The 17821-nt window shown below is 40.6% G+C and overlaps 1 protein-coding gene and 1 non-coding gene across 12 annotated transcripts in view; both read left to right on the top strand.

Annotated features, from left to right (window-relative positions):
• ARNT (aryl hydrocarbon receptor nuclear translocator) overlaps positions 1-17593 on the top strand; it is a 63550-nt gene extending 45957 nt beyond the window's left edge. For 7 of the 11 annotated variants that reach the window (XM_030824614.1, XM_003259191.3, XM_030824616.1 and 4 more), the window contains 10 exons: positions 2170-2244; positions 3983-4134; positions 9268-9378; positions 9855-9927; positions 10081-10201; positions 10393-10495; positions 10877-11024; positions 13043-13205; positions 13982-14148; positions 15205-17593. In XM_030824614.1, the coding sequence (XP_030680474.1) occupies positions 2170-2244; positions 3983-4134; positions 9268-9378; positions 9855-9927; positions 10081-10201; positions 10393-10495; positions 10877-11024; positions 13043-13205; positions 13982-14148; positions 15205-15294 (1203 nt within the window). In that variant the 3' untranslated portion in view covers positions 15295-17593. Of the gene's footprint in view, positions 1-2169; positions 2245-3982; positions 4135-9267; positions 9379-9854; positions 9928-10080; positions 10202-10392; positions 10496-10876; positions 11025-13042; positions 13206-13981; positions 14149-15204 lie in introns of those variants that run through there. The other 4 variants (XM_030824615.1, XM_003259192.3, XM_012511083.2 and 1 more) reach the window with 4 other exon arrangements.
• LOC115837710 lies at positions 14620-14727 on the top strand. Its single transcript, XR_004032770.1, has one exon. It is a non-coding gene; the product is annotated as a U6 spliceosomal RNA (small nuclear RNA).
• Positions 17594-17821: the final 228 nt, after the last annotated feature.

Here is a 17821-nt window from a genome sequence, read left to right on the forward strand (position 1 = left end):
CATGTAATTACCTAAATGAATAATGGCCCATAAAACATGCAGATTTAGCACCAGTTATTATAATTTACTAGTGCAACAGACCAGTTAGCCATCTCTGAATTGACGCATCATATAAACTTTTAAAACTGTTGTGGGTCGGAAGGACTTCTGGCTGTGGCTATGTGAAAGAGATTGGTGAAAAAGAGTTCTTGAAAACAAAGAACAAAGAGAATTTACACTACCTGATTCAACACTAACTGTAAAGCTATTACCAAGACGTTGTGGTGTTCGTGTAGAGAGATAGATACATAGATCAGTAGACCAGAATAAGGTCTATTCTTATACTTGTCAACTAATTTTCAGCAAAGATGACAAGACAATTCTATGGATAAAATAAATGTTTCTAACAAATGGAACAATTGGATATCTGTATGCAAAAAAAAAAAACCCAAAAAAAACCACACCCAAAAATGAAAACACATAGATCTTACCTCATACAATTTACAAAAATCAGCTTAGAGGCCTAAATGTGTAAGAGCTAAAGTTACAAATAAACTCCTAGGAGAAAATCTTTGTGATTTTGAGTTAGGCAAAAGATTTCTTACATGACACTAAAAGCATGATTCACAGACGAAAAAAATGATAAATTGGATTTAATTGTAATTAAAATTTGCCTCTTTAAAGGATATTATTAAGAAAATGAAAAGACCAGACATAAATGGAGAGAAAATAGTTACAAATCATATATCTGAGAGAGGATTTGTACCAGGAATATATAAACAACTCATTAAGACAAACAGCTGGTAAAAAAGAGCACAAGACTTGACATTTGACTGAAGAATAAATATGCATTTATGCACATGAAAAGATGCTCAACATCTTTTTACCATTAGGAAAGTGCAAATTAAAATCACAATGAGATACCACTATATACCCACTAGAATGGCTGTAATCAAAAAGTATTGGTGAAAATGTGTAGAAGCTGGAAGGAACCCTCATACGTTGCTGATAGACATGTAAAATGGTATAGCTACTAGCTTTGCAAAAGCATTTTGGCAGTTTCCTACAAAATTAAACATACTGTTATACTATAATCTAGCAATTTTATTCCTATCTACCTAAGAGAAATGAAAACATGTTCACACATAGATTTGTACACAGTTCATATCTGTATTATTCATAATAGCCAAAAAAATGAAAACTATTTAAACATCCATTAACATTTTGTAAATGAATACACAACTGTGATGTATCCATGTTAGAATACTGCTGAGCATAAAAAGGAATAAACTCCTGATAATGCAACCATGTAGATGAACTTCAAAAATACCATGCTCAGTGAAAGAAGCCAGACCCAAAAGACCACATATTGTGTTGTTTTATTTATATGAAATTTGTAGAAACAGCAGAACTAGAGAGGCAGAAAGCAGATTTGTGGTTGGCTGGGGAGGGGAGTGGGAGCAGAGATTGACTGCAGATGGCACAAGGGAACTTTTTGGGGCAGTGAACATGTTCTAAAACTGGATTGTGGTAATCATTGCACAACTGTATAAATTTAGTAGAAATCATCAACTCATGCACTTAGAATGGCTGAATTATGAATGTAAATTATATCTAAAATTTATAATCTCATTAAAATAAATGTATAATATTCTGAAAAAGAAAAATGTTTAAGAAACCAGCTCCTTAACAGATTCTGTCTTTTTTTAGTAGATTTCATCTTTTGTTTATTGTCTTTTTTTTTTCTCCTCCTCACTTAACTATAATCTTAGGATTAAAACAGAAGAAATAAAATCCAGGTCCCCAGCTGATGGACCAGGCCAGTTAGATGACCATAAAATTATAAATGTTGGCTGGGCGCGGTGGTTCACACCTGTAATCCCAGCGCTTTGGGAGGCTGAGGCAGGTGGATCACTTGAGGTCAGGAGTTCGAGACCAGCCTGACCAACATGGTGAAACCCCGTCTCTACTAAAAAAAATACAGAATTAGCCAGGCGTGGTAGCACACCCCTGTAATCCCAGCTACTTGGGAGGTTGAGGAAGGAAAATTGCTTGAACTCAGGAGGTAGAGGTTGCAGTGAGCCAAGATCGCACCATCGTACTCCAGCCTAGGCAATAAGAGCAAAACTCCGTCTTAAAAAAAAAAAAAAAAAAAAAAGTATATGTCTTACTCTTCTTTCTCTATTCTAGGAACTCTTAGGAAAGAATATTGTAGAATTCTGTCATCCTGAAGACCAGCAGCTTCTAAGAGACAGCTTCCAACAGGTAACTTTTTTCCTGGTTTGGTTCTGAATAAATATTTATCATATTCACTCCATAAATATTGACCACTGATTAACTGAACACTGTGGCAGGCACTACTGTTTTATGTTCTTTAGTAGTTAATCTGCATTTTTAAGGAATAGAAAAGGACTAATACTTTGAAATTATGGATAATGCCCAAAGTATTTCTGTTTGGCTTTGGCTATTTACTGTCTTGTATTCAATTAACTGTATCCAAGGAGCTGTCTTTAAGGTATTTAAACTATTGGGCCAGGCATGGTGGCTCATGTGTCCAACCTCTGTAGATGCTGTGAAAACAGACGTTCTCGTCTGGGTGCAGTGGCTCACACCTGTAATCCCAGCACTTTGGGAGGCCAGGGCAGGCGGATTATTTGAGGTCAGGAGTTTGAGACCAGCCCAGCCAACATGGTGAAAACCCGTCTCTAGTAAAAATACAAAAATTAGCTGGGCGTGGTGGTGCACACCTGTAGTCCCCAGCTACTCAGGAGGCTGAGGCAGGAGAATCACTTGAACCCGGGAGGCGAGGTTGCAGTGAGCCAAGATCGCACCACTGCACTCCAGCCTGGCGACAGAGTGAGACTCCATCTCAAAAAAAAAAAAAAAAAGAAAAAAAGAAAAAAAAAGTTCTCAGGTTTCAGGGGGAAGAATAGGATTGAAGAGCAATATGTAAGCTATATTCTGTGTCCTTAAACTTACCAAATTTCTGGTATAGACTTGTAAAGCTAGGTCAGAGTATCTTTAATGGATTTCCCAAGGGAAGTAGGGAAACAGTCTTTTCCTTCCTGGAAATAAGTATTATTCCTATTTGACTAGAATAGTATTAGGTTGGTGCAAAAGAAATTGTGGTTTTTGCCATTTTTTTTAAATGGCAAAAAATGCAGTTACTTTTGCAGCAACCTAATAAGAAAGCTTGAGTCTCTGGCCAGGCTCAGTGGCTCACGCCTGTAATCCCAGCACTTTGGGAGGCCAAGGCAGGCGGATCACGAGGTCAGGAGATCGAGACCATCATGGCCAACATGGTGAAACCCCGTCTATGTTAAAAATACAAAAATCAGCTGGGCGTGGTGGCGTGTGCCTGTAATCTCAGCTACTTGGGAGGCTGAGGCAGGAGAATTCACTTGAACCAGGGAGTCGGAGGTTGTAGTGAGCCAAGATTGCGCCACTACACTCTAGCCTGGCGACAGAGCGAGACTCCATCTCAAAAAAAAAAAAAAAAAAAAAAAGGCTGGGCGTGGTGGCTCACGCCTGTAATCCCAGCACTTTGGGAGGCTGAGGCGGGCGGATCACAAGGTCAGGAGATCAAGACCATCCTGGCTAACATGGTGAAACCCTGTCTCTACTAAAAATACAAAAAATTAGCTGGGCGTGGTGGCACACGCCTGTAGTCCCAGCCACTCGGGAGGCTGAGGCAGGAGAATCGCTTGATACCAAGAGGTGGTGGTTGCAGTGAGCAGAGATTGTGCCAGTGCACTCCAGCCTGGGCGACAGAGGGAGACTCCATCTCAAAAAAAAAGCTTAAGTCTCTGAAAGGAAGCATGAGAAGTATGCTTCCATGTTTAATCACTTAGTTTTTACTCTCATTTTGTTTTAATATTGAAAAATATTGGTGCCTCAAGGACAATGACAAGAGTTTTAGGATTGTAGAAATTGGAAAATTTTTATTTATTTTTGTAATGAAAATTTTCTGTGAGTTCCACTGATGGCATGAAAACTTTTTCAGGTGGTGAAATTAAAAGGCCAAGTGCTGTCTGTCATGTTCCGGTTCCGGTGTAAGAACCAAGAATGGCTCTGGATGAGAACCAGCTCCTTTACTTTCCAGAACCCTTACTCAGATGAAATTGAGTACATCATCTGTACCAACACCAATGTGAAGTATGTATTATACAGGAGTGTGAAAAAACTGTTTTTCCTCTGTTCTCACAACACAAAACACTTCTGATGCCCTATGTGGGGGGTAAACAATCAAGCAATAACACAAAAATTAGCCGGGCGTGGTGGCATGCGCCTGTAGTCCCAGCTACTCTGGAAGCTGAGACAGGAGAATCGCTTGAACCTGAGAGGTGGAGGTTGCAGTGAGCTGGGATCACGCCATTGCACTCCAGCCTGGGCAACAGAGCGAGACTCCGTTTCAAAAAAAAAAAGAAAAAAGAAATCAAGCAATCAGTAGTGGACACCAGCTGGGTGTCCTTCTATTCAACTCAGTTCACTATCTACTTGGAGATAGCGTCAGATCCCCCAGTTTGTGTATGTAGTACCACAAGACTGCTCCCACTTCTGATGCCAGTTGCAAGCCCCGGGTTGTTTTACCTGTGCATCTGACTGACTAGCTGTCTCCCATGACCCCCTACTTGAGTTCAGTCAATTTGCTTGAATGGCTCAGGGAACATTTACCTTTGTTTACCAGTTTATTATAAAGGATGTTACAAAGGATACTTTGTACATCAGATGAAGAGATAGATAGGGCAAGGTAAGGAGGAAGGAGCACAGAGCTTTCAAACTCTTTCTGGGTGGGCTACCCTCCAGGTATCTCCATGTGTTTACCTATCAAGAAGCTCCTCAAACCCAATCCTTTTGGGTTTTAATGGAAATTTCATTATGTAGCCATGAGTGATTAAATCATTGGCCATTGGTGATCAACTTAACCTTAGGTACCGCTCCCATCCATGAGTTTGAGGGTTAGGGCTAAAAGTCCTAGCCCTCTAATTTTGCCTTGATCTTTCCAGAGACGAGCCCCCATCTTGAAGCTACCTAGGGGTTGCCAGCCCTCAGTCAACTCATTAGCAGACAAAAAGACACTTACCACACTGAAGATTCCAAAGATTCTAATTGGTAAAAATCCAGGTCCACTTATACATGGATTTTTTTCAGTAAATGTATTGGAAAATTCTTTTGATATTTGTGACAATTTGAAAAACCTGAAAATAAGCTACATAGCCTGGATGTATTGAAAAAATTAGAAAAAGTTGGGCATGTCATGCATGAATGTATTAAATATATATAAATTCTAGTCTATTTTATCATTTACTACCATACAACATATACAAATCTATTATAAAAAGTAAAAATGCTGGCCAGGTGCAGTGACTCATACCTGTAATCCCATCACTTTATCACTTTGGGATACCGAGTTGAGCAAATCACTTGAGGTCAGGAGTTCGAGACCAGCCTGGCTAACATGGTGAAACCCTGTCTCTACTAAAAAAAAAAAAAAAAAAAAAAAAAGAAAATACAAAAATTAGCTGGGCATGGTGGCACAATCCTATAGTCCCAGCTACTTGGGAGGTTAAGGCATGAGAATCACTTGAACCTGGGAGGTGGAGGTTGCAGTGAGCTGAGATCGCACCACTGCACTCCAGCCTGGGTGACAGAGAGAGACTCCGTCTCAAAAAAAAAAAAAAGTAAAAATGTATCACAACGTATACATATGCACCATTTGTACAATGGCACCATTTGTAGTTGAGAGAAATGTAAACAAATGTAAAGATGCAGTTTTAAATCATAACTGCGTAAAGTTAACTATAGTATAGACTGTACTATTGTAATAATTTGGTAGCCACCTCCTATTGCTCAATTGTTGCCAGTCTGCTTAAAATGCTGTGTGATGCTAATCATCTCTTCATGAGCAATTCACTCCAGTAAATTGCATATTGCAGTAAAAAGTGAAATCTCATGGTTCTTGCATATTTTTCATCGTGTTTAGTGCAATACTGAAACCTTGAATAACATTTGGGAACAGTATGAAGTGGCACTAGTGATGCTGGAAGTCTTCCCAAGAAGCAGGGAAAAGTCATGACATTATAAGAAAAAGGTGAATTGCTTGATATGTACTGTAGAATGAAGTCTGCAGCTGTGGTTGCTTGCCACTTCATATAGATGACTCATCTTGTAAGATGATATAAGCTTATGATAACGATAAATACAGTACAGTGCTGTAAATGCGTTTTCTCTTCCTTATGATTTTCTTAATAACATTTTCTCTTTAGCTTTATTGTAAGAATACAGTACATAATACATACAACATACAAAACATGTTCAACTGTTTATGTTATTGGTAAGGCTTCTGGCCAACAGTTGGCTATTAGTAGTAACGTTTTGGGAGAGTCAGAAGTTACAGTCAAATTTTCGATGGCACAGGGGTCGGTGCCCCTAGCCTCCATGTTCAGCAATCAGTTGTATTTCATAATATCACATAGGCATTTTCCAGTGTTGGGATTTCTAATGTACCGACTCTTCTTAGTCTTATCAAGCTATCCCTTTCTCCTCTACTTTTCTAGTATTAAACACCATTAGTTTGAAGTTCCTCATTTTCAAGCTTATAGGATTTGGGATAGTTGATCAGAGTAGAGTAAGGTTTTATTTGTTTTGTTTTGTTTTTTCAGACAGGGTCTCGCTCTGGCACCCAGGCTGGAATGCAGTGGTGTGATCATGGCTCACTGCATCTTGAACCTCCCAGTCTCAAGCGATCCTCCCACTTCAGTCCCCTGAGTAGCTGGGACTACAGACATCCACCAAGACGCCTGGCTAATTTTTGCATTTTTTGTAGAGATGGGATTTTTCCATGTTGCAGAGTCTGGTCTTAAACTCCTGGGCACAGGCAGTCCATCTTCCTCCCAAAGTGCTAGGATCACAGGCGTAAGCCACTGCACCTGGCCAGAGTAAGATTTTACAAACAATAATTCAGAGACTAGGTCCTGAGATGGAAGGGTTTAGTTTCAATTCTATGTATCAACTCTTTCTGGAAAGGATTATGTTTTGTACACCAGTTTATTGCTCTAGTCTGACAGGATTTTCCTCTGGAGCAGGGGTAGGCAAGCTCTTTGTAAGTGGGGCTAGATAGTAAATATTTTAGGCTTTGTGGGCCATGTGGTCTTTATTCCACCTACTCAACTCTGCTGTAGCATGAAAACAGTCACAGACAAATGAAAGAATGTGGCCATGTTCCAGTAAATCTTTATTTAGAAAAACAGGCAGTGGGCCTTATTTAGTCAGTTTTCTTTAGAGCATAGCTACATCCTCCTCTTTCATTAGTTACTGTTCCTCTCTTTTGCACTTTTCTATTTGAGTTTTCTTTCTCAGTTTCTTTTTAAAAAAGTTTTATGAGATATATTTCACATACCATACACCTCACCCATTTAAAATATACAGTGTTTTTTAGTATATCACATAGTTATGTAACTCTTACTGCAGTCTAATTTCAGAATATTTTCATTCCCCCAAAAGGAATTCTAGATCAGTTAACAGTCATTCCCTGTTCTTTCCCCCAGCTCTGAAATTCTGTATAACTATGAATCTGTTGTCTTTATAAATTTGTCTATTCTAGACATTTCGTATGAATGGAATCATAGACTTTGTAGTTCCTTTGTAACTGGCCTCTTTTACTTAGCATAATGTTTACAGAGGTTACCTGTACTGATACATGTTGTAGCACGTATCAGTACTTCATTTCTTTTTATTGCCAAATAAGATTTCATTGTATGGATATACCACATACTGTCTGTATGTTTGTTAATGGACATTTGGTTGTTTCTACTTCTTGGTTATCAAAAATGCTTCCATATGTAAAATAGGGATAAGGAACTGAAAAAATGCTTTCATGAATATTTGTTTACTAGTTTTTGTGTGAATATATGTTTTTATTCTCTTGAATTCCACCCAGGAGTGGAATTGCTGGCCACATCGTAACTCTGTTTTACCTTTTGAGGAACTGCCAAACTGTTTTCCAAAGCTGCCCCATCATTCTGCATTCCCAGGAGCAGTGTACAAGGGCTCTGATTTCTCCACATCCTTGTTAACACTTGTTATTGTCTTTTATTATAGCTGTCTAGTAGGTATCAATTGTCAGGTTATCACCTTGCCATTTAATCTTTTTTTTCTGTAGAATTGGCCTTGAATCCACCTCTTGAAGATCAGATTATGACTACTTAGCAAGTATGAATAATACCTAGTGACAACAGTATTGTCCAATTCAGTCTTTAGAACTTGTGAAGTTTAATTATTTGCTAACTAACTTAGTATAACAGAGTGGATTGAGTTAGAAATTTTTATTAACTTAGGACTCAAGTGGATGGTCATGGTCATTGTAGTTCTTTATTTTTGTCTTTTTGTATCTTTATATTACCACAACAGCCATCATTTTTGTGTTTCCATTTTGTTTAAATTTTAAAAAATTTAAGTCGTTTTAAGGACTTGAGTTTCTGGAAATAATTGCTTTCTCCATGTTTATGTATCATTTTCCCTACCATGATTAATTTTAATTAGCTTTTAGGGATTTTTTTGTTTGTTTCATTGAGACAGTGTCTCACTCTGTCACCCAGGCTGGACTGCGGTGGCGCTATCTCAGCTCACTGCAACCTCTGCCTCCCAGGCTCAAGCGATCCTCCCACCTGTCTCCTGAGTATCTGGGACTACAGGAGCCCACCACCATGCCTGCTAATTTTTGTATTTTTTATAGAGACGGGGCTTCACCATGTTGCCCAGGCTGGTCTCAAACTCCTGAGCTCAAGCAATCCACCGTGCCTCAGCCTCCCAAAGTGCCAGGATTACAGGTGTAAGCCACCATGGCTGGCCAGTATTTTATTTTTAAATAAATATTCTTTATAGAAAATGTGGAAAGTATTGAAAAATACAGAGAGAAGGAATAAAATTCTCACACTCCAGATAGTCTTTGTTGATGTACAGTGTACGTACTTTCAGTTTTTTACCTATGCTTTTAAAAAATACTTTATATGAATATATACACACATCCACAACAACCAGGTTTTGAATACCTAGAAGGAGTTAGAACCCAACAAGATGACCCCTGTGTCATAGAACATAGTTTCTATTTGCTGAAACTGACACCCTAGATTAACTGTAGGATTGGACTTTAATGAAGGATTTATTGATTGTTCCACCTACAGATGAATCTATAGAGCTTTACATACAGAATCTGATTCTTCTCTTTCTCTCTCTCTCCCCACTTCCTCCCCCTCCACCCCCTCTTTACTGTCTACTCTGTTTTCCTAGGAACTCTAGCCAAGAACCACGGCCTACACTCTCCAACACAATCCAGAGGCCACAACTAGGTCCCACAGCTAATTTACCCCTGGAGATGGGCTCAGGACAGCTGGCACCCAGGTAAGAAAGGGTGAAATAATCATCTGTTGAGCAGTCACCCAGGGGGTGGTCATTTGCAATCCCATATATTTTTTGTTTGGTTGGTTAATTTTTTTTTTTTTCTTTTTTTGAGAAGGAGTTTTGCTCTCATTGCCCAGGCTAGATGGAGTACAATGGCACAGTCTAGGCTCACTGTAACCTCCGCCTCCTGGGTTCAAGCGATTCACCTGCCTCAGCCTCCCAAATAGCTGGGATTACAGGTGCCTGCCACCACCCCCCGCTAATTTTTTGTATTTTTAGTAGAGACGGGGTTTTGCCATGCTGGCCAGGCTGGTGTCGAACTCCTAACCTCAGGTGATCCACCTGCTTCAGCCTCCCAAAGTGTTGGGATTACAGGCGTGAGCCACCATGCCCGGCCTGTTTAATTTGTTTTAAGGTTGTTTCTCCAGATTCTTTAAAAAAAAATTTTTTTTTTCTATTTCTCTTCTCAACTGTAGGCAGCAGCAACAGCAAACAGAATTGGACATGGTACCAGGAAGAGATGGACTGGCCAGCTACAATCATTCCCAGGTGAGTTGTGTCCTCTTCGTTGAAGAGGGTAGGGAGTATTTACTTAGGAAGTGTTCTCCAGTACTAGTTAGAATGTACATATGTTTTATATGAATTTTAGGGTTATTGTCATGTTAAATCTTTAATGGTTATTTTTATCATTGTATTCCACAGGTGGTTCAGCCTGTGACAACCACAGGACCAGAACACAGCAAGCCCGTTGAGAAGTCAGATGGTTTATTTGCCCAGGATAGAGATCCAAGATTTTCAGAAATCTATCACAACATCAGTGCGGGTATGTTTCCTTCTCCTTATCCTTTTAAATTCTCATTTAGATCACTTACTGATGGGCATGCCACTGCACAATCAGTAATCTTCCAGTGTTTTTCCACTTAATCATAATACCACCTGAGTCAATAGGAACTTGCTGAACTAATATACTACAGCCCCTTGACTGGCCCTCCCCCAACTCCTTTTGGTCCACAGATCAGAGTAAAGGCATCTCCTCCAGCACTGTCCCTGCCACCCAACAGCTATTCTCCCAGGGCAACACATTCCCTCCTACCCCCCGGCCGGCAGAGAATTTCAGGTGAGCCCCGTATATATGTGCTGCTTTACAGGGCCCTGAGGGATTCAGCTGCTGAATCCAAATTTTATTCTTCCCTTGCTTTCTCTGGTTATTTCAGAAAAAGCAGTGAAGCTTGTAGGGCCTAGCGTGAGGCAAACAAGCTGCTTTTCTTCCTCCTATTTCTTTGCACCTGTCCTATTGCCATGTTCTAGGCTCCATCTCTGTGTGTCCTGGTCAGTGTGTGACTGTCAGTCTTTCTTGTCTTTTCCAAATTGTTACCAAATTTTCCTTAACCTGCAGGAAGTCAAGGGGATCTAGGGATAGCACTAGATTGTCCTTTGATTCCTAGCTTCTGTGATAAATCTATCCTTTTAATCTTTTACCTCATTTATTCACTCCTAGGAATAGTGGCCTAGCCCCTCCTGTAACCATTGTCCAGCCATCAGCTTCTGCAGGACAGATGTTGGCCCAGATTTCCCGCCACTCCAACCCCACCCAAGGAGCAGCCCCAACTTGGACCCCTACCACCCGCTCAGGCTTTTCTGCCCAGGTAAAACTTACCATCTGTTTGTTCCCTGTGTATTATTTTTTGTTTGTTTGGGCTTTTTTCCATATGTAAAATCAGTGTTTTCTATTTTAAATCCCTTCTCCCCAACTCCTGTTCTCCAGTTTCCAATTTCCATCTTTGTTGAGAGTAGCTAATTAAAAATCACAGATAATAAAAAAAATCTCAGTAGAGTCTGTAGTTTTCACCTTAAATCAGAATTGCTCACTTGGAACATTTTGAGCATGTCTGATTTTCAGATTTGTTTTGGAGTAAATTCTAAGATGTTTCCTCTTTGTTTATTACTCCATAAGGCAGGAACAAAGGAGAAAATTAATGACTAACTTACAGTGATGTCTGTTTACAAAAAAGTTAAAAAAAAATTTTTTTTTTTGAGACGGAGTCTTGCTCTGTCGCCCAGGCTAGAGTGCAGTGGTGCGATCTTGGCTCACTGCAAGCTCTGCCTCCCGGGTTCACACCATTCTTCTGCCTCAGCCTCCCGAGTAGCTGGGACTTGTACAGGCGCCCACTACCACGCCTAATTTTTTTTTTTTTTTTTTTTTTTTTTTTTTGTATTTTTAGTAGAGACAGGGTTTCACCATGTTAGGATGGTCTCGACCTCCTGACCTCGTGATCCGCCCACCTCGGCCTCCCAAAGTGCTGGGATTACAGGCGTGAGCCACCGCGCCTGGCTGAAAAATTCTTTTTTTTTTTTTTTTGAGACGGAGTCTCGCTTTGTTGCCCAGGCTCTGGAGTGCAGTGGCGTGATCTCGGCTTACTGCAAGCTCCGCTTCCTGGGTTCATGCCATTCTCCTGCCTCAGACTCCTGAGTAGCTGGGACTACAAGGTGCTCGCCACCATGCCTGGCTGATTTTTTGTATTTTTAGTAGAGATGGAGTTTCACCGTGTTAGCCAAGATGGTCTTGATATCTTGACCTCGTGATCCGCCCACCTCGGCCTCCCAAAGTGCTGAAATTACAGGCATGAGCCACCGCACCCAGCTGAAAAAGTCTTATATAATATTCATATATATAATGCACAGTAAATACATTGTCTAAAGAAAGATTCTTTAATATTACTATATATTTATGTTATACAAGTAATAGTTTTAAAAAGTCAAAACCAAAAGCAGGCTCCAGAATGTTATATGCAATATGATCTCAATTGTGAACAAAATGCATGAGAAAATAGAAACTGGAAGAAATTATCCAAACATGTTAACCATGGAATTATGAATGATTCTTATTTTCTTTATATTTTCCTTCACTTTCCGAATATTCTATAATGCATATACACAACTCTCGTGAGAAAATAGTTTTTATAAAAAATACATCATTAGGAACAAATGAATGCAGAACAGACTGAATAATGGTGCAGAGTATTTTTTCTCTGCATATGGTACTTTTGTTGTTGTTTGTTTTTTTGAGACAGAGTCTCGCTCTGTTGCCCAGGCTAGAGTGCAGTGACACAATCTTGGCTCGCTGCAACCTCTGTCTCCCGGGTTCAAGTGATTCTCCTGCCTCAGCCTCCTGGGTTGCTGGGATTACAGGCACGTGCCACCATGCCCAGCTAATTTCTATATTTTTAGTAGAGACGGGGGTTTCACCATGTTGGCCCGGCTGGTCTCGAACTCCTCACCTCAGGTGATCTGCCTGCCTCGGCCTCCCAAAGTGCTGGGTTTACAGGCATGAGCCACGAGCCACCCCACCGGGCCTGCATATAATACTTTACTGTTATGAATGCCTCTAGTTTTATATAACTTCATAGTTTATAAGATGCTTTCATTTAATTCTTACAACTTTTATTAATCCCATAGTTCATTGTTTTTTGTATTTTTATCTCAGCTGCCTAAAAAATAGTGTCGAGAGATTGAGAGTTAATTGGAAGAAATATACAGTAGGAAATAAGTGATGAGCTTGGTTCAGAAGGATGCAGTGATTGACAGTGTTGACTCTCATAGGCATGGTATGTGCAATGATGTTAATGCTGTATTTGTTCTGTATCCCCTCTCCATCTCTCTTTAGCAGGTGGCTACCCAGGCTACTGCTAAGACTCGTACTTCCCAGTTTGGTGTGGGCAGCTTTCAGACTCCATCCTCCTTCAGCTCCATGTCCCTCCCTGGTGCCCCAACTGCATCGCCTGGTGCTGCTGCCTACCCTAGTCTCACCAATCGTGGATCTAACTTTGGTGAGTCCAGACCATAAGGAGAGTAACAGGAAAATCGCACCGCTAAAGAGAAAGGATTTAGTAGTTAAAGTTGTTTGCCTGTGTTCTGGGTACACTGACCTGATTGCAGGGAAATGCAAGGTGACAATCTATTTAGAATTTAAAACCTACCAGCGGGCGCAGTGGCTCACACCTGTAATACCAGCACTTTGGGAGGCTGAGGCAGGCGGATCACTTGAGGTTGGGAGTTCAACCCCAGCCTGACCAACATGGAGAAACCCTGTCTCTACCGGGCGTGGTACCGCATGCCTGTAATCCCAGCTACTTGGGCGGCTGAGGCAGGAGAATCGCTTGAACCTGGGAGGCGGAGGTTGCGGTAAGCTGAGATCGCGCCTTTGCACTCCAGCCTGGGCAACAAGAGAGAAACTCCGTCTCAAAAAATAAATAAATAAATAAATAAAAATAAAAATAAAAAAAACTACCCACATGAAAAATACTTTAGAAAAAAAACTACCCACATGAAAAATACTATAACAAAAATCATTTAAATTTTTATACATTTAATAGTATGCACATTTAACCTAAATGAGTAAAGAACTCTATGGAAAGGCTGCCTGGAGAAGAATAATTAATTTAGGGCTGAGTTTTGAGATAGAAAGGGCATTGATTGGCAGAGAGAAGGACAGAGTTATCCTAGGTAAAATTAATGGCTTACCTATAGTTGTTTACTTGTGGCATTAGTACACAATGGAATTGTGTAGATTGGAGTTGTTTATTCTTCCTTGCTGTATTTCTAGCTCCTGAGACTGGACAGACTGCAGGACAATTCCAGACACGGACAGCAGAGGGTGTGGGTGTCTGGCCACAATGGCAGGGCCAGCAGCCTCATCATCGTTCAAGTTCTAGTGAGCAACACGTTCAACAACCGTCAGCACAGCAACCTGGCCAGCCTGAGGTCTTCCAGGTAAGAGTGAAAAGACTTTCAAAAATTAGAAGCTGGGAGAGAAAGGGTCCAGGAGGAGGAGAGACAGTGAAGGAAGCATGCCTGAATTGAGGTGTTTGGTTGGGGGTATATGTGAGAAGACAGAGAGGGATAAATGTAGGGATCACTGTCAGTTATTGAAAAGATTGCGGAAGCTAGATGCAGTGGTGCTTGTGTATATAATGTCAGCCCCTTAGAAGGCTGAAGCAGGGGATCACTTGAGGCCATGAGTTCAAAGCCAGGCTGAGCAACTAGCCTGATCCTGTCCCTGTCAAACAAACAAAAAAGGAGTATGAATTGAGTGTGATACATACCATTTAACCAGAACAGACAAATTTAGCACTATAGGAAGATGCCAAAGAAAGTTACTTTAGCTCATTCAAATAGCTCCACATACCCAAGTCACAGTAGCTTTGGGTTTAAAAGAGACAGAATGATTAAAAATAAAAAGTAGTGCTCGCTTCAGCAGCATATATACTAAAATTGGAATGAATATAGAGAAGATTAGCATGGCCCCTGCGTAAGGGTGACACACAAATTCATGAAGTGTTCCATTTAAAAAATTATAAGAAGTAAATGAAATAGAACATAATGATTATAGCCATAATGGTCTATTTACACAAGTCTTGAGGGACTGGAAGAGTGAATGGAGTAATCTTAGGCAGGACAAAGGAAGAGCTGGTTTAAAGCAAAGATTGAAAGAAAGCAAAACAGGTCTTGGTGGAAAACAAGATAAGAGACTCCATAGATGTCTATAGGGGGTTATATGAAATACAGCAAGCAGATTTTTCTCCCTTTGAAAATATTGAGAACTAGGAAAAGGAAAAAGGTGGAACTGTAGGAGGAAGACAGAAGGGATTAGGAAAAAAAGGCTGCGATCTAAAGGAGTCAAAGTTGTTGGAAGTAAGGAAGGCTAAGAGCTCAGCACAGCAAAGACTCGGGGTCAGGGATGGTAGTGCAGGGGAATGGTGGAGTAGAACTTGCTAAGTGTAAGAGATCAAGGTGTGTGACCCAAACTTAATCTTTTTCTTTTATCAGGAGATGCTGTCCATGCTGGGAGATCAGAGCAACAGCTACAACAATGAAGAATTCCCTGATCTAACTATGTTTCCCTCCTTTTCAGAATAGAACTATTGGGGTGAGGATAAGGGGTGGGGGAGAAAAAATCACTGTTTGTTTTTAAAAAGCAAATCTTTCTGTAAACAGAATAAAAGTTCCTCTCCCTTCCCTTCCCTCACCCCTGACATGGACCCCCTTTCCCTTCTGGCTGTTCCCCTGCTCTGTTGCCTCTCTAAGGTAACATTTGTAGAAGAAATGGAATGAATCTCCAAGGCTCTTAGGACTCCCTGAAAATTTGAGGCTGGGTGAAGTTAAAACACCTTTCCTTATGTCTCCTGACCTGAAATTGTATAGTGTTGATTTGTGCTAAGATCAAGAGTCAGGTTAGAAGAACCTGACATCCACTGTTTGCCTTGGATAGTATGGCTTGTTTTTGGAAAGAAATTCTGAAGAGAGTGGAGGAGAGGAGAAATGTCCTCATATATGAGGACCATGAAACATGGTAGGTGTATATGGGGCTTTAGCAAGTGAGCATAGGCTCTTTTTGCTGCCTGTGAGCAATCCCTCTGGAAAGAAACGTGAGTAAGTGAGAGAGTGTGTATGTGTGTGTACGTGTATGTGTGTGTGTGTGCACGTGCACGTGCGTCTGTATTTCAGTCTTTCTCCTATTAGGGAGTTATGCAAAATTTGTCCCCGATTTTACCTTTGTCTTTCTGTGTACTTTTCAAAGAGTCCTAAGGAGTTAAATCTTCCAGGTATTTTCCACTTAGTATTGCAGCCAAAGAATATTTAAATAAATGTCTTTGCTGCGCTTGCATCCATGCCCAGCCAATATACACCTGTAAAGCAAATATAGAAAGTCGGCTGTTGATACAGTTGTCTGTTATCAAACACATTCAGTGATAAAGCTGAGTTACTCCTGCTTTTGGTGCTCTCACCTTATCTGGAAGATCTGCAAACATTACCTAAATAGGCTGGCAAGATAAACACTTTCTGGAACCTGAGACTTGGCCATAAAGATAATGCTGCATTTTTCTGTCAGAATCACATATGATGTGTGTTCTGTAGAGGTTATTTCTTCATGGAAACTCAACTTCTTGGATTAGCCGTCCCAGTGAAAATCCTCATTGTTGGAGTGTAAACCAAATACGAAGCCCTCTTGCAAAGTAGCCTCTTTCATCCCATACTCAAAATACCCAGTTTAGCAAGAAACGGAGATTTAAGTCTCTCTGGCCCTAAGAGGTTTTTCCTCTTTGCTCCCTCCAATCTTGAGATTGGGTTTTGCTTCAGAGTGCAAGTATCATAATTCCATATGATAGATGGGGCCTGGACACCCTTCTCAGCAGGGTCACTTGGTAATTAACAATAGCCATATAAATGCGGATACAGGTTACTACCCTCACCCTTTACCTTCCTCAGGTAACAGTTGTAGATACCAGCTTTTTTTTTTTTTTAATTGGCTTTGGCCAGTAGCTAAAGTGCAAGACTGAATTAATGAGATATACTAAATGTAGTCATAGGGGACTGAGGAGCAAGGATGGCCTTGAAGAGGCCAAAAGAATGTCCATTTGCTGGGTTTCCCTTTCTTATGTCTCCAATCTGGTGCCAGGTAGTGGAGTAAAAAAGGAGACAGTTTATTTTTTTATTCTATGTGCACACTTACAGTATACATATATATTTATATCACAGTTTATGAAACCAAAAAGTTGAGTTTCCAATGGAACCCGTGTTTTTTAATAATCGACTGTTTTTAAATGTGATCAGGACTATAATATTGTACAGTTATAGGGCTTTTGGGGAAGGGGAGGATAGCGAGAAGATGCTCTGGGGGTTTTGTTTTTGCTTTTCCTTCAGGGTTTTATTTTTGATTGTTTTGTTTTCTTGTTGGCCATTTCTGTATTGCTGGCATCTGTGCTAAGCTTTACAGTGGCAAAAATAATGACATGTAGCAAAGATTTTCAAACAAATTATTTTTTCCTTTTGTAAAATTTCTTGTGTTGTGTGATCTTGATTGCGGCTTTATCATTCCTTTCCAGTTAATGAACAACAGGCACCCACAACTAGAGGAATCTATAGTTTAAGCTCCAGACATACAAACATAAGGCACATTGTGTCTTTAATTTCAGGAATCAGAAATCATAGGGTTCTGATCACATTGCACGCCTCCCCCTCACTTGTCCTCCTGATCCTGACACATTCTGAGTAACATCAGCAGGAATGCTCTGACCATGAGGTGGGGGTTTTGGGGTGGGTGTTGCCCGGGTTCTTGGGAGAGAGGGGAAGAATTGGGACTTGAAAACCACTAGGGCACATCTGGATGCCTTCCCCCAGTATGTCCTTTTCTGGATTAAAATGAGTGAAATTTAAACTGTTCAAGTCTGGACCTGGTTTCCCTCTAGGAGACTATGTTGGTTCATTAGCAACTTTTTTTTTGTGAGAGATGGAGTCTCGCTCTGTTACCCAGGCTGGAGTGCAGTGGCACGATCTTGGCTCACTGCAACCTCTGCCCCTTGGGTTCAAGCAATTCTCCTGCCTCAGCTTCCCAGGTAGCTGGGACTACAGGTGTGCGCCACCATGCCCAGCTAATTTTTGTATT

The sequence above is a fragment of the Nomascus leucogenys genome, chromosome 12, assembly GCF_006542625.1.
Source record: "Nomascus leucogenys isolate Asia chromosome 12, Asia_NLE_v1, whole genome shotgun sequence".
NCBI lineage: Eukaryota > Metazoa > Chordata > Mammalia > Primates > Hylobatidae > Nomascus > Nomascus leucogenys.